The following is a 17401-nucleotide window of genomic DNA, read 5'->3' as shown; positions in this document are numbered from 1 at the left end:
TCTAATCTTAACTGTATACTCTATGGTTCCAAATACTAAAACTCGGTGTTTCCGAATGTATGTGTCATTGACAGCCAGTTGAATTTTTGACTACCCTTGGAGAGGTGATTTTCAGTAACTGTGCAATACTTTTTCCGATTATGGCGAAACCAAGAAAGGTAAGTCGTGCAATTTTTTGATATATTATAGATTTTGAGTTATAGTATCAAAATTATAAAGTTTTTTTGTTGTTTTCCTGCAAAATATTATGAAAATAAGGTAAAATAAAATGTGGGGAAGATATGACCATAACCTGTTGATTACCACTATTTGTGGGAACTATATTACCTTTGCCTGTTCAAATTACCTTATTTTTTGTATACTAGCTTATTCACCCTACTATGTTCGTGTGTTTTATAACATAAGCAAAATTTAATTAGAAAATACGCATGGTTATGATTATTTTACATAAATGTAACTAAAGTTGAGATTTGCAGTAGGATATATTTTTACTTTTTTAAATATCTTTTAAAAATTAGCATTTGTTACTGTTTTTTATATAGAGGCTGCTCAAAGATAAACAAATAGAAGTTATTCTGGAAGAATGGGACTCTTCATCAGAAGAAGAAGATGAAAAGAATGAAGAGTGTGCAGCTTTAGACTATGTTCCTAAATCAATTCCTAAATAAATCAAGGTTCTGGGGCATAAAAATATTTCATTTATACATTTCATCAAAAAAATTATAATAATTACAGTTGATTTGATTGATGATTATAATAGAAAGTAATAAAGTTGTTTCATTTCAAACTCTTTAGAAAATAAAAGTAAATAAGTAAGATAAAATACTTAAATATATAAAATAAATAATTTATGAACAGACTAGCCTTCACCATTTACATATAGATATACCTACAGATTAGAGTTGTCTCTACCCAGGCAATGGGATTATGTTTTCCCACGTCATTTTTTCAGCTATTTCAGTGTTTTTTCAGTAATTTGTTGATAAGGAATCGGAAAGGGCGTTATTTTAAGCCTAAATCCATATATAACACTTAATATACAGTAGCGGTTTATCGGGGCCTGTTTAAGGGTTAATGATAGAATTGAAATAACGACACGTTTAGGTTTAATCATGATTGTTCTTTTTGGATCGACATATGTCTGTTATTTACGGTAAAAACATAGTTTGGTCAAACCTACTAAACTCACATAGGTACTACGAGTAGTAAACAATGGCGGATAGACGAGGTCACACTACATTCCAGTTAGCTCTCATTCGTCTCGCTCTAATATCTCATAGCGATTACAACTTTATGTGAGTGCTTTAAAGACTAAATTAGTTTTGACTAAAATCTGAAGTGCACCGTTCTGTTCTACTCTTACGTCTCATTATTACCGGACTTAAACCTATGCTCAGTGGATTCGTGAGTCTTAATTATGGCACGCTGACAAGTCAAAATTGCGAATGTGTAAAATTATTGGACTTTCGGCCACTTATACAAAATACTTTGCATGTCTATCTAGTTAGTCTATGTGTATTTTGTAAAAATATTTTCAGGATGATGTGATTTAAAAAAAATATTTTATCATTTTAAAATTCTTCTTATCTGTCGTATTTGAATCTGTTATTATTTTTTTTATTTTAGCCAAAGCTTATAATTAAGTTTATAAATTTTTCATCAAAAAGGGATTTTATATTATTTTGTGATTACAGTAAAGAGTTAGTTTTTAAGCGTAGGCAGCAGATGTGATGGAGGTGAGATTTGTGAGGCAACATAGATACTTCGATCTTGTGTTTGCTGTAATATGAACAGCACCTTACTGCCAATACATTTTTCAGAAGGCTTTAGACTAAGCATCTTGGATTATATTTGCCAAGAGAGTCAGAGCAACATATGTTGGTCACGACTTTCAAGGCATGACGGTACCACTGTTAACACATTTTTGTTTATTTCTCCTTCATTCTTGATTAGTCAAATATAAATGTGGCTTTATGAGCAGCAAATGGCATCAAGGCCAAACACGGATAGAGTAAGAAGGATTTTGGCATTAACTTTGTCATCTTCATATATGGTACTCTTGGTATTAGGCATGGTTGCACTACACATACACAAATGGAGTTCAAAATAGATGGAGCATTAAAATGTCTAGTTTTTATACATAACTTCGCCCTAGTCTCCACTAGTATCAAAAGTACTCTGTGTCCTTCTTCACACTAAGTATGTATGTAAAATTTCATGGGCATCACTTCAGTGGTTTTAATATAAAATAAAGATAAAAACACACTCATCATGTATAAACTAGCTTTCATCCCTGTGTCCTTGTCCAGGACTCTTTATATGCAAAATTTCAAGAAGACCAATTCAGTGATTTTAAGTGATGAAAGAAATAAACACACTTTCACATTTATAATATTAAGTATAATAGATAAATTGGATTTACATTCTTTTAGGTGATGCAGTAGAGAAGAATAAAATATGTTCAAAGTTAGGGAAAAGTTATTTCTTAAAAGATTATGCAAAATGATGTTGTTACTCAGTGTCCTGTCAATTTTTCTTTGGATCAATGTGGGAAGGTAACCAAAACTCTTATTGCTTTTGAAAAAAAGATTTTGTTATTTTTTTAATATGTGAAATAAAATGCATGAAGCCATTTCCCTAAACTCCGACATTCAAAATTTAGGTTGCATATTTGGGTTTGCTCCTGAGGATATTACATGCACATGTGGGCTGTAATATTAAGATTGTAAGTAAATGTAAAGCTTTAGGGAAGTCCCTTTGTTAATTACGGATCAATTCACACAGAGAAACTTAGTACATAGTATACAAATCACAAATCATGGTACTAACTAGTTGGGCTTCGCTCCTGTGGAAATTTATTTTAAAAGTACTTAAGGAATACTTGGTAATGTATAAAATTTGTTATTCCTGGTTATATTCTACCTATATACAAAATTTGATCAAAATATGTACATCCAGTAGGACCCTAACAATTTTTCACATTTAAAATATTAGTAGGAAGTCATATTTTGGTAGATTGATGTGACTTTTTAGAAGACTTGGTTCTATTTATTCATATTAACTTTTCAGTTTTTATGAGCAAGATTACAATGCAGACTGGAGGAAGGTAGACTACAAAGTATGCCACGTGAACTTGAACGATATGAGAAGTCACCTGAATAGTGACGCAACAAAGAGTTTGAAGATGATATATTATGTGACCCCGACTTATCCGAGGCCTGAGCAAGTACCGGAGTTGACAAGGCTGGGGTACACGTTGATGCATCTCCCTCGCTTGCACTGGATAGTGGCTGATGACAACCCCACATGCTCAGATGTACTTTTGAACATTTTAAAGTAAGAAATAAATATGATTTGTAAAATTACATGCTCAAATTGTTTGCGAATAAGATGTTTTTGAAAAGATTTGGAAAACAAAGGGAAAGCCTTATAAACTTGAGATTATTCTTTAGGGCTGGCAACCTATCACTAATTGAATCTCAATTACATTGGGTCATACAGCTTAAGTGGCCTTTGAGTTTCTATGTATATTTGATTAGATATGTAAAGTATTTTAAAATAAAATAAAAATCACTAATCCAATCATAAAGGTAAATCTATGAAGCGGGTGGTTTATTCTGTAAATTAGTTGGTGCTCACATATATTTTCAGGACATACTGACAAGAGATATGTTGGACACATACAAAAATGAAAATTTATCATTTTTCAGCAAGACTGGTGTGCCTTTCACCCTGTTATCAAGTCCTAAGCCTTTTACCCACAAGAAGGATACTTCCCGCGGTGTCGCCAACCGCCTCGCAGCCTTATCCTGGCTCCGGCAGAACGTTCGAGAAGGTGTCCTCTATTTTGGAGACGACGATAACACGGTGGATTTGCAGCTCTTTGATGAAATAAGGAATACAAAGAAAGTGTCCATGTTCCCTGTTGGACTCATTTTAGGATTTGGCGTGTCTTCACCAGTAGTTAATAATGGAAAGGTATCTATACTTTTGCAATTATAAATTTTGGTACATTGTAATTTAACAGTATTTTTGGAATTTTAGGAGGTTTTTCTTGAGCTATCGTAAAAGCTAGAGTAATAATAATAATATTTTTTGTTTCATTTCACGTTACTTCTTTTTTTCTAGCAAAAAATGTAAGTATAGTCTTGCTATTCTTGTGTACGTACCTTCTAGAGGAGATATTGTAAGTCGAAAAAATCGTCAGATTCTTCTTGTTAAAGGTCAGGTCAAGAGTACTCGAAACTGTCGACCTTGCATGAAGAGTTATGAATGTGGATGAAGCGAAAGAAGTATGCAGACATTGTGGCATGTGGAAAGACGTCTTCTTTGTCTGTCTTTCCGGAAAATTATTTTAAAATTATTTAGGCGTGATTTATTTTTGTCTGTATTCTTCTTACAGAACTACCAAAATAGGATTTCTAGTGTTCCAAGGACCATTTTACTATTCTGAATATGTTTTATACTATCTATCCATGATAACAGCGTCAAATAATTCACATAAACATGTTTATTCTGTCAAATTCCCAGGTGGTCGGTTTCTTCGACTCGTGGCCCGCATCCAGAACATTCCCCGTCGACATGGCCGGCTTCGCTGTCAACATCGAGTTCCTCAAGCCCACCGCGACCATGCCCTTCAACGCTGGCTTCCTCGAAGACGCCTTCCTCCGCAGCTTGGGCCTCAAAATGGAGGACATCGAACCCTTAGCTGACAACTGCACTAAAGTCCTCGTCTGGCATACTCAAGCATTAAAAAATAAGGTACCCACTTTGAAAATCGATGTTGACACTTTACAGTCACATTATTACTCGAATTTACTTGATCTGCTTAAAGAGATGACTAGGACGCATATGGTTAGTTTGAGCCCCAATCGCGGTGCTAGGCCCTTTGTGACGCACGATCGGCGCACTTTTGATATTTCGTGAATTCTAGTCATATATACATACGGATTGCAGCTAACAGGTCTACAGAGTAATGCTTTGCATATAGGAATGGTCTTTATCGTGCGTGAACATACTTTATGTACGTTTGATTACTTAAACTATACTTTAACTTATTTATCCTGTAACTTTATTAAGTTATAAAGTAATCGTTCATGTATAACGGTGAATATGTTTTAGAACAATGTGACTATATCTGTCTTTGTTGTGAAATAATTTAGAATGGATAACTATTCAATTATATTAAGTAAACTTACGGCCTATCACATTTGTTATTTACTTATTATTAAATTTATAGCAACGTTACCTACCTACCTATATGAAAAGCAGGCTACATTTTTATTTTGTTATTATAGTTTTAATTAATTTTAAGATTGTAATTTATTTAAATCAGATATCGCTCAAGAGTTACATATAGATATTTTTTTATGTAGTATTTTAGTTTAATGCAAGTGTTAGTCAGTCGGTGAAGATTTGGGCCTATAATAATTATTATGTGCAATTTATACATTGAAATATTATACTCAATTTGCCACATGGTATTTTATAGTTTAAGCAGTACAATCATTCTTTAGTCAAGAGTCGGTAGCTATAATTTAAGAAAATAGTTATAAATTATATATCCCTGCCCGCTTTATTTTTGTACAGTATCAATGTGCTACCGTCAAAATATGTGTGTACTTAATTTTACGCACCTTATATTGGTTAAGGAATAACCGAAACTAATGTTGAGAACATAATTTACTTATTTTATACTATTATCAATTTAGATTTTTAATCGATTTTATACGTTTATTTTTTTATGTATGAATTTTTTAATCTCTTATTGTTTTTTCCTTATTGGATATTCAAAAATCGCTTGAGCAAAAGATTTTCGCACGTGGGTACGCTGTTTGATAATCGATTTATTTTTTCGAGAACCCTTTATAACTATGATTTTATAATGTCCTTCGTTTATAAAAAATCACTGCTTTTGTTGTTTATACATATTTTGTAATGATCAATGTGGCTTCTTTCCCGCAGCTGGAGGCATCAACTGCATTTCCTATTTGTTCGCCATAATACCTGCTTGCCAAATTTAAAAATAAAGTTGCTCAATAAATGTATGGAGCAAACTTTTTTAAATTTGTTATTACATATTTTTTGGAATTTATATAACATTTTATGAAATTAATTTCCTATTCAGAACCATTAGTTTAATAATGTGTACCTATGTAATTATATAAAATTCACGTTGTTTGACCGTCATGTTTTTTTGCTCTAAAATAATCAGCAGTTTTATTATATTCACAATAATTATTTACTTCTTCAACATAATAACATAAAACAATTGAAAGTAATCTCAGTGTGTGAATCTCTATCATCAGGCGTGCCATATTTTTCTAAACGTATAATAGACATTAAGTTACAGACGCATTAATATTAATAATGATCATAACACAACGCGAAAAATTTTGTTATCGTAGTTTTTTGTATAATATTTATTAAGCAAACGCATAATATAATGTTTGGGTTTATAAAAGTACATAAATAAATGAAGTGACGCTCGGTTTTTCATACTATAGGTTGTGCCTTCGGGAAGGTTTAAAAATATTTGTCTAGATTTTATTTTGCACAAGCGTGCAATAAGTGAATAACGTAAAGATACTTAACGTAACAAAACCAAGGTTCTCTTACGTTAAGCCTCTTTAACTATACGTTTAGTACTTTTTATTATATGTAGTTCTGCTGTTTTGTGATATTAATTTATACCCAATAATGTCAGGGGGAAATAATTATGGCCATGAGTGAATAAGACAGCGACGAGTTATAAGCAAATCCCTGTGGTCCTCTAAGGGGGAACCCCACGATTGAGTTATATCCGTTTATAGTATAAACTTTATACCCAAGTCAATATTAAAAATAAATCAATAAGATTAGTGAGATAGTAACCCGTCTTCCAATCGGGCCTGTGTATCGTTGTTATTAATATATACCAATGATTTTATTAAAGATAGATCACAAGCGTATAGCTGGCTAGATTTACAAGTAAAAAATTTAATAAATAAAAATCATGTATAAAATTATTACTATCAAGTAATAGCCCTTAAAATTTACTCGAAACTTACATATGTAGATAGAAACTTATCTAGATATTTTTTGCGTGCATTTTTTAGATTTAATATAAAAATACGCACAATTTAATGTAATTTTTCTGTATTGGATACCCAACAATTTTTCCTAATAAACATATAACGAAATTATATGGCTACAATTAATGAATGTAAAAATTATAAGAAATCGTGCACAATCAACTCGCCCAGCGTGAGTCGTGAATCATGTTATGGGTCGTTACTTTGGCCTTCGCAAATGCAGACATAAAAATAATAAGTATCTAGATCTTAAATATACCTAATTGCGTTAAAAAGAAGCTTTTATAAACATATTCTTATTTCTCGTAAATGTTTATTGGGAGAAAAATATTTGACTTATGTATTAGCTTATTGCAGGTCGTGGTTGTTATTATAAAGTGTTGATTCCTTAAGTCGCATCTCACGACATTGTCGAGAGAATAAAACGGATACTGCCCAAGTAATTGTTTATCACGTGGTGCACTTACACAATTGTGATTTGATGTGATTTAAATGTATTGAACTCATATATACGATTATATTATACGGACAAATGTGTGTATATAACGAATAAAATAAACGAGTGCAATATTTGTATTGTTTTGTTCTTATTATTAAAATTCTCCTTATTCTAAACCTATATCCCTGTGAGATTTCAAAGGCACAATGTAATAATAATGCGTTATATAATATTATAAAAAATAGCTAAATATTTATTAACTAGTCATATTTATTTACATGTAACACAAATATGTGCTTTTTAGTAAGTACTCAACATTTAGACGATCGCTTAATTTTTATAGAATAAATAGATTTACTAAAAAAAATCTTGAAAAAGTAAATCAGATTGACGCATTTTAGGAAAGTAAGTTCAGAAAATTTGGTACCTACATTAATGGTGTTTATCGAGGTGAGAGAGAGGTGTGTACGAATGACGACATAGACCTGCACCATTTTAGTTCAATTTATGCGCCAGATATGGTTTATTGGGCGAGCCTCTTCCTTAGTTTTTCCTGGTACACTGGCAACTCTACGCCATCCCAGTGTAGAGTAACTTTGTCGAAGAATCTGAAAATAAAAAAACAATTTTAATAAATTTACTAAATATAACTTAGTTAATGAAAAAAAAAACTTACAGCCGAAATTTCTAGGCAACGGAAGCCTACATTTCGTATGTATGTATGTATACGATCTCCAAGGAGCAACAGTGTAGTCTGTTCCGCCGCTTCTACAACACATGCGCTTTGTAAGCTGTAGTAGTTATAATTAGATATAAGTGATGTGACGTCAATAAGTGATACCTGTTATCCAATATTGAAAATAAATCTATTCTATTCCATTCAACCTTGGTCCAGATTTGTTGTTGTAGTTGAGGTTGTATATGGCTTAGTTTCCCTGCAAAGTCTTAAAGATCAGACGGAAATCGCTACGTAATCACCAACTTTAGGATCGTGGTTATTAGCAGACCCAGGGTTCCTCCCTTCAGGGTACGCAAGACCTAATGCCTGAAGGTAAATACCTACCTTCAGGTATTAGGTCCGGTTACCGTACTTAGGTTACCGTACCTTTCTTGAACATAAGCGAGAATTGTCTGCTCGTGTCTACTTAGTCCAGTCTCCAAACATTGAAGGCTGTCCACAAAATGGTCCAGGGTCAGGAAACCGCAGACATTCGTGTCTATGCCTGGTTGACTCAGTGTGAACCAGGTGGCTAGGCGGGCCAGTTCCACGTTTTGACTCTATGAAAAAATGTAATAAGTACTAAAGTTAGAATACATACATATGGTCACGTCTATATCCCTTGCGGGGTAGACAGAGCCAACAGTCTTGAAAAGACTGAATGGCCACATTCAGCTATTTGGCTTAATGATAGAATAGAATTGAACAGGTTGCTAGCCCATCGCCTAAAAAAGATTCTCAAGTTTGTAAGCCTATCCCTTAGTCGCCTTTTACGACATCCACGGGAAAGAGATGGAGTGGTCCTATTCTTTTTTGTATTGGTGCCGGGAACCACACGGCACTTTTTTTTTAATGACACTTTAGAAATTACCTTACAATATTCGGAGGCTCTTTTGCACAGCGCCTTTATGTCATCGCTGGCTGGATGCCACGGCTGAGGACCCATGTTGGAGAGGAGGCCCATGCCCGTAGCCGCTGCGTTTATTATGCCGATACCTTTGCTCTGTAAAACAAGCAATGTGTTAACCGAATACTCGTAATATTCCCAATTTGTAACTTAGCTCAGAATCAGCCGGTTCACCCGGAGTAACAATTAGTTTTTAATAAAATAAACGAAAGAGGTCAGGAGGCAATAAATGAATAAGACAAGAGAATAGCGGTCAGCAATTGGACTGTAACTGCCCAAAATAGGGTAAAGTGGCGGGAACTAAAGGAGGGTATATACATACATACTATAATCCGCCATTGCAAGTGATTTGTTTCTTTTATAACTGTGTTCTATTTTCTTGTTACTGTGTAAATTTCTATGCAATAAAGATATTACAAACAAACAAACTATACATGCATACATTTAATTAAACAGTTACAGATTGCTTGCTAGCTCATAGCCTTACAGTAGTTTTTATCGCCTTATACGATGTCCATGGGAAAGATGTGCAGTAAGTGCTGGCCACAATTCACTGCAAGAAAGCTTATAAGGGGAAAATAATAGAGGTCCTTAATAGATTACACTTATACAATGTGTAAGTGTCATTTACACCTTCCGTATCATTCAATCACGTGGCAATTTAAATCAAAACGACTGTTTACAATTTATATATAGAACAACGATAGCTCTATTTATTTGTTTATGTAATTTTCTTCACTTGTCTCGAGTACTTGGAAGTGTTCGAGTACTCAATTTTATTATTATACCAATTCACAGATGGTATAGTGTAATGGGTGTCTTCTAACACGGACATAGATCTAACTAGACCTCGTGAAGGTATTTAATTTAAGTGCCGCCAGGTGAAACTTATTTTGGAGTTTTATTCTTATTACTTAGTGGTGCGGCGACATCTCTACGCCACAAGTCACAACAACCGACCACGCGACGCTATCAGTCACAGCGAATAGCGTACATTTCCAATTTTTTAGGAACTGTTTTTATACGTATCTGTAAATTCCATCCATACATCAAATTGTAACCGACCGATGTCTGTACTTGAAAGATTTCAGTAAAAACATCGATTTGACCGATGTATATCCCTAAGACGAGTAGAAGCCAGAAATATGAATCTTAGAATAACTTGAAAACTTTTGCTCCGATTTGAATGCCTTTTTCTTTGATGTGTTAGGTTTGGTCTATCTTAAAAAACTGGTACCTTTACGAATAAAATTGCTAGAAATGAGGTACTTTACCTAATTTCCATTGTTGACTTTACGTTTAACAGATAAAAGTTGACATTCTAGATTTATACAGATGGCGGTATCTACCTCACCTTGTGTCAGTGTGATCGGCTACGTACACCTAAATTAGTCGGCACTCGCCAGTGTCAACGTCAAGGCCGAATTGATAAGGGTCTATTTCAGACTATGCAACTAGCTTTGCACGAGGCTTCGTTTCGTGGGAATGTCAAGTCAACAAAATGCTTTCAGTGGTGTCGACTGTGCGTTGGTACATGAACGTTTAGGGTTTGTGGCTTGGGTTAAAAACATAAAGATATTTTTATTGTGGTTAAATCATTGAAGAAAAAAATTCTAAGTTAATGTTAAAATGTAGTACTATTACCACTTCGGGGAACAGGCGTGAGACGTAAAGTCCAATACCAAAACGATGGGAGGTCAAGTTTTACTGTAGGTCACTAAATAAACAAGCTTTGCGCTGGGGCTTCGCTCCTGTGAGCATTTTAGGACAAAAATTTATGTTATTCAATGTTAATTTACTACCTGTGTACAAATTTTATCAAAACCCGTCCAGATAATTTTGGTGTGAAAAAGAAACAAACACACACATTCACTTTCAGTCATGAACATACTTGGGAGACGCTTCGTGTAAAAATCTGACTCACCCAATCTAGGATCCATGTTCAAAGGCATACCCTGGCTCTACTCTAGTGTGATGATGCAGCCGGTATTAAAGCCAGTAGAAAGAAGAACAGTAGGAAAGATAGTCAGATTACCTTGAAAAATGTCGTATAATTCTGCAGTCTATTGTCAATCATCGTCGACTTAGCGTAAGATAGGATTGAAGATATTTTGACGTCAGTCTCTTCCACAATCTCCTTCATGAGATCTAGGTCGTAGTCTGCGAGGCCGATGTATCTCGCTTTCCCATCCCTTACTGCCCTCTCTAAAGCTGGTAGAGTTTCTTTTAGTATCACTGAAGTGTCTGGAGCGAACGTGGGGTCGTGTACCTGTAAATTAATTTCACTATAAGGTATAACCAATTTCGTTCCTGAGTCTTTTATGGCTGAGGGTCGTGGCAGCTTTAAACTGCTCGCTCTTCACAAGATATCACTGTCCTTTACATAGAAAATAAAATAAAAAATTGTAGTGTAAAAATTCAGGACTACTTTATTCATTCAGGACACGAGTACTGACGAAAATGTATGAAGAGTAATGATTGCAGATAAATCGAAATAAGTATGCAAATCTTAGTAGGTAGAAAGATGTATTTATTTATTTATTTTATTTTATTTTATTTATTTACTGCCTACTCCTCCGGGAATAAGAAATACGAAATTTGGTATAGAATAGTAACATAGTAGTAGTACAAGTATAGTAGTAACATAGCAAATTTTTATATACAACTTCAGTATTAACATAGCAAATTTTTCTGTATATGAGTGATGCACCGCCCATAAGCTAGTATAATATACGTACATACTTAAAATGAGACCTGATTTTAAATATTTACTCGTACATAAGTACGTATATTATACTACTGAAGGCGTTACAGTTTTTGAGTTTATTCATTACAGAAAAAAATACTTTTTCTCTTTATACTATTAGGAAAGAAGTATGGATATACAGCATTCGCCCGCAAGTTTGCCCGCGCAAACAGCACCCATGTCCTCCACACTAGATATATATGGAAAATCTATAAAAATATTATAAAGCTGAAGAGTTTGTTTATTTTAACGCGCTAATATCAGGAACTACTGGTTCGAATTAAAAATTTCTTTTTGTGTTGAATTGACCATTTATCGAGGAAGGCTTAAGGCTATATAACATCGCGCTGCAACTATTAGGAACGAAGAAATAATGGAAAATGTGAAAAAAAAAAAAACGTGGTAAATTATTCATCCTTGAGGGCTTCAATGATGCCCAAAATAACTATTCCACGCGGACGAAGTCGCGGGCACAGCTAGTAAATAATAAATAAATATAAATTAACTATATACATTTTATGGTGCTTCAAGTAATTAGTTTCGCATCCTTAATATCATTAATGATATCTATCATTCTATGACTCACCTGAATCAAGTCCACGTACTCCAAGCCAAGGAGGCCCAGGGACTGTTCCAGGCTGGCGGTGACCCTCTCAGCGCTGAAGTCGAACATCCTCTCCACATCTTTCTCGTATCTACCCACTTTCCCGCCAATGTAGTACGAATCCCTCGGGATGCCTTTTAGTGCCTACAAAATAATATGTATATCTATGTATAAGAGAAAATATTTGTATAGTCAAAAAGTTAAGTAAGTAAATATATGTACCTACATATTTTTCACCAAATACAAAACCGATAAAATATCAAGGTTACTTTTAAAATATATTAGCAAAAGATATAATTTTCCCGTGTGGTTCCCGGCACCAATGAAAAAAAAGAATAGGACCACTCCACCTTGTTCGAATGGATGTCGTAAAAGACGACTAAGGGATAGGCTTATAAACTTGGGATTCTTATTTTAGGCGATGGGCTGGCAGCCTGTCACTATTTGAATCTCAAGCCAATAAGCTGAACGTGGCCTGTCAGTCTTTTCAAGACTGTTGGTTCTGTCTACCCCACAAGGGATATAGACGTGACTATATGAATGAATGAATTATTTTGCCAAATTTCTCCTGTCGTTAGCCCCGGTTGTGTTCTCACCTATCTGGACGGGTGCTAAGGCGCGATTTTAACAAGAAGCGTCTGATTACCTCAACCTTTACTGGGAATTCTAACCCGTATTGGATCACATCCAGTTGCTATGCAGGCTTCCTCACGATATTAATCCCTGCTAAAAATATAAGGGTAATTTCATTAAAAGTAGGTACCTTTCCAATAGTCCTCTCAGAGCTTCCCTGTCCATACCAAGGGCTCGTCTCGATATAGTTCACTCCCAGTTTGAACGACTCTCTTAGCAACTGGATGCCTCTATCCTCATCGAATTTTCTGGAAACAATTTAAAAAAAAAATAATTTTAACTACCGTGTCACATTAAGAAAAAAATCTGCGATACGCGTTCATTGATTCATCTCTGAGTTTATGCGTTATTCAGCATTTCCCATGGATGTCATACCTAAAAGGATATGCTTATAAACTTGAGATTCCTCGTGTAGGCGATACATACATATAATCACATATATATCCCTTGCGGGGTAGACAGAGCCTATCTCTGACAGAGTTCTTGGAAATACTGATAGGGCACGTTCAGCTGTTTGATGACGTTATATATTATTTAAGTCGATTTATGGTTCGCAATAAAAAGTGTTTTATATCAGGTATTCACAGTATCAAATCAACTAAACGTTAATAAAATTTACTGTTTTACAGTTAACGATTCGTAATAATAAATTACCTAACAATAAGATAGCAATTGCGCAACACTACAGTAAAGATAACAACGTAAGAACAATTTAAACAATTAAACAACTTCACTATAGGTATATCACATTACAACAAAAACAATAACAGTTGGTAATGATGCTGTATATACAATGCCGTTGTAACATCTGATAACATATATAAATAAATCTGACCTCCTAAACCTGACCCTAATTGAACTGAAATTTGCAAGGACACCTAACCCATATCGATCATGGTAAAAACTGCACAAGATGAAAGAGATGGAGTGGTTCAATTCTGATATGCCAGGAACCACAGGACACATACCTAAACTATATTTTACTTGTATACTTACTCTTGTATACTATACTAATTGAGTTTGCTTTTTTGTTTGAACGCGCTAATCTCAGTAACTACTGGTTCGAATCGAAAAAAATATTTTTATGTTGAATATACTATTTATCAAAGAAGGCATCAGGCTATTTAACATCACGCTGCAACTATTAGAAGCGAAGAAATAATGGAGAATGTGACAAAAATCGAGGAAAATTATTCTTCCTTGAGGCCTTCGATGATACCCAAAAAAACAATTCCATGCGAACGAAGTCGCAGGCACAGCTACTTTAATATAAGAATTATTACCCCCGTAGACCATGAACGAGACAATAGCGTCTATTAGCTGTCTGAAAAATCCATTGAACACAATGCAGTATCGGGTTCGCAAAACCTTAATGTACCTTACGTCTAATAAATAATGACGCTTTTAGATCTTGTAAAGCTATTTTGAAAGATAGCTCATAATAATATGTAAGTAAGTAATAATCCATTGTCTCGTGAAGTGATACGCTACTTTATAAAAGAAAATCTGGAGGATGAGAGATTCGGGCGCCTATTTGGCAATGGAATATGGTTAGTCGAGGGGTAATGTGTTAGTAATATAGAACCAAAGGGACACTTAGATTTTGTAGGGAGTGAAGAAAGGGTGCGCTGCTAGAAAGCGAAAGCGAGAGCAGAGCACTCCTCCCATAAATCGGCGATGATAACCGGAATGTTGGTATAACTATCAGTGATAGATACAGGGCAGATATCTTTATTATTCTAGAACAACACAAAGGCTGTTTCTAGCGAATTCCTCATCGGTATGGCCATTTCTCAAAATGTCCCTGGTTTGTAAAATGTCTCTTGCGCAGAATGTCTCATTCGCAGATTATGTCTTTGTGAAAAATCTGTAACAACTGAGGGATTGGCTATAGTATTGGACCTTAATGGGACCTCAAGGCAAATGACCCGTACAACTGAGGCGGCTTTGTAATGGTAAACATTATGTTAACAGTTAAGCATTGTTAGTTAAAAAAAAATATCTTTCGAAATTGGTTAAAGATTAACAATTTCACTTCAGAAATTCTGTAAGGCTTAAAAGTTTAATAATAATTATCCACGGTAATTATAAACATTGCAAAAAAGAAAAAGTAACTGGCCAGTATTTTCTACGTACCCGTAAATGTTGGTAAAAGCAGTTCCTCCTAAGCTGATGTGAGACAATTTCATGCCAGTATCACCAAGATTGTTGTACTTCATTGCTTTTTTTTTAAATAAAAGGAACGAAACGTAATCGTTGTGTTTTTCGATGCCTACTCGGCGGTCGACTGATTCGGCTGTAATAAAGACTCGTTATCTGCCGGGCATAACAAATATAATGGCTACATTAAACAGGAGATAAACTGGTACTTGTCACGGATCATGGAATTAACCCAATGGAGTTATTGTGTCGTCTGTGTGGGTCCAGGCACTTTAGAATAGAACCACTACACATCTTTCCCATGGTTGTCGTAAAAAGTCTATGGGAATTTGGACGTTTACTAGGACCTCGTGACTAGTAACAACTACTTATGATCTTATTTAGATAAGGTTGCCCTGTTAACAGTCTTATTGAGGTCACTTCATGCTAGAGTAGCACAAGTAGAAACTACGGGTCATGGAGCGGAATATGCAGCGCTGAGTGTGAGATTCATGTTCGTGACAATGCAGACAAAATGAAGAACAAAGATTGCCTAAGCTGGTACCGTCCGCTTGCAGACCATTTGGGGAACTTGCAATGTACCGTCGGACAGGCCTAGTTAGAAGGAGCAGCCCGAAGAAATCCAGGATAGAAGTCGCGACAAATTACATAATTAAATTATGTGTCAATGGTCCTTAAACTAAAGACTGACAGATTGGAAAGAGAAAAACAAAAAAAAATCTCAGGCTCATTTGTGGGATACTGGGTTCCTCCCCAAAAATAATGAAAGAAGAAATCCAGTAGTATGACAATAACCTGTAGAGAAATTGTCAGGGATTATTTGTGAGGCTAGAATATCAGTCCAAGTGAAGGAGGCCCTAGTAACTACAAAGTACTTTTGGAGAAGAAGTCTAAGGAGATAGACTCAAGAAGACTCAATAATCATGTTTATTATCAGTGACAGGTTGCTAACTCAATGCTCAAAAAGAAACAAGTCTTTCCCTTAATTGAGTTCACAATCTGTGTTATGAGAGAAGCAGTTGGAACATTGTGTTTTCTTCGCTTTCAGACCAGTAAGGAAGCATGCACTAGATGAATGGATGCCTATTTCTTTATTTTAATAACTAGCCCTACCTGCGACTCCGTCTGCGTGGAATAGTTATTTTGGGCATCATTGAAGCCCTCAAGGGTGAATAATATTCCCCGTTTTTTTCACATTTTCCATTATTTATTCGCTCCTAAAAGTTGCAGCATGATGCAATATAGCCTAAAGCCTTCCTTGATAAATGGCCAGTAGTTACTGAGATTAGCATGTTTAAACAAACAAACTCTTCAGCTTTATAATATTAGTATAGATAATAAATTCTTATTTTTCTCAATTGCTTTTGTTTTTTCTCACCATAAGTGCAACGGGTAGTATTCAAAATGATGTATCTACATAACTTAGAAAATAGTCATTGTTTCACACATTCTAAGGAAAAATGTAATGTGTCAGCTGCTTCTCTTCTCTTGCAAAATATAAACTTAGGGTTCACAATCTGTTACCATTCAAGTCTCAATTCCAACATTATGTTGTACAGTTGAACATGGCTTTCCAGATTGTTTTCTCTATCAACCTCAGATGGGGAAAATAGTTATGTTATATTATATGCTGTATTTAAATTAAAAGTTTAAATGCTTGTTTGTATTGGCCAAAGTATAAAGCTGTTAGGATATGGAAGAGATCAGTCAAACATAGGTACCTACTTTAAATTTAAATGTTAAATTGGACATGTTTAAAGAATTGAAGCTACATACTTAATTAAAAGTAGGTACAGATTTTAAGTTTAAAATTAGAATGATTAAAAATGGTGAACAATTTGCGTCACTTTAACTCTACAGTTTGTTCAATCAAATTAATGCATAATAATTATATTTTACTTCGTACAGGTATATTTACACAGTTTCCCTAGATTATCATTAAAAATAAACTTAAAATTTTTACCTTAAAGAACGTTCTTTGGGTTGCTTTCAAGATGAATGCAAGTCAAGCAGATAAATGCATTTCCTAGATTTTGATCTTATTCAAATCTACAAAAGAAATCTTAAAGAATTTTCATAGTTTTATTGTGTTCTATTCTACTATTAGTTTTTTTTATTTGT

The 17401-nt window shown here is 34.5% G+C and overlaps 2 protein-coding genes across 2 annotated transcripts; one reads left to right on the top strand and one right to left on the bottom strand.

Moving 5' to 3' along the window:
* The first annotated feature begins 1531 nt into the window (after positions 1–1531).
* Positions 1532–7633, top strand: LOC106130558 (galactosylgalactosylxylosylprotein 3-beta-glucuronosyltransferase S). The gene is made up of 5 exons (XM_013329420.2): positions 1532–1736; positions 2433–2555; positions 3070–3336; positions 3711–3978; positions 4531–7633. Exons 2-5 carry the CDS (start codon positions 2458–2460, stop codon positions 4924–4926), a joined length of 1029 nt encoding a protein of 342 aa, XP_013184874.2. The 5' UTR covers positions 1532–1736; positions 2433–2457; the 3' UTR covers positions 4927–7633.
* Positions 7634–7934: 301 nt separating this feature from the next.
* LOC106130559 (uncharacterized) lies at positions 7935–17401 on the bottom strand. Its single transcript, XM_060953542.1, has 8 exons — positions 17244–17401; positions 15257–15416; positions 13251–13368; positions 12470–12631; positions 11173–11406; positions 9102–9233; positions 8618–8790; positions 7935–8120 (listed from the first exon to the last, which is right to left on the bottom strand). The coding sequence occupies exons 2-8, from the start codon at positions 15337–15339 to the stop codon at positions 8036–8038; spliced, it is 987 nt and encodes a 328-aa protein (XP_060809525.1). The 5' UTR covers positions 15340–15416; positions 17244–17401; the 3' UTR covers positions 7935–8035.

Source organism: Amyelois transitella, chromosome Z (assembly GCF_032362555.1).
Source record: "Amyelois transitella isolate CPQ chromosome Z, ilAmyTran1.1, whole genome shotgun sequence".
Taxonomy (NCBI): Eukaryota; Metazoa; Arthropoda; class Insecta; order Lepidoptera; family Pyralidae; genus Amyelois; species Amyelois transitella.
Note: the sequence above shows the minus strand (reverse complement) of the source record. Positions and strands in the feature narration are given on the sequence as shown.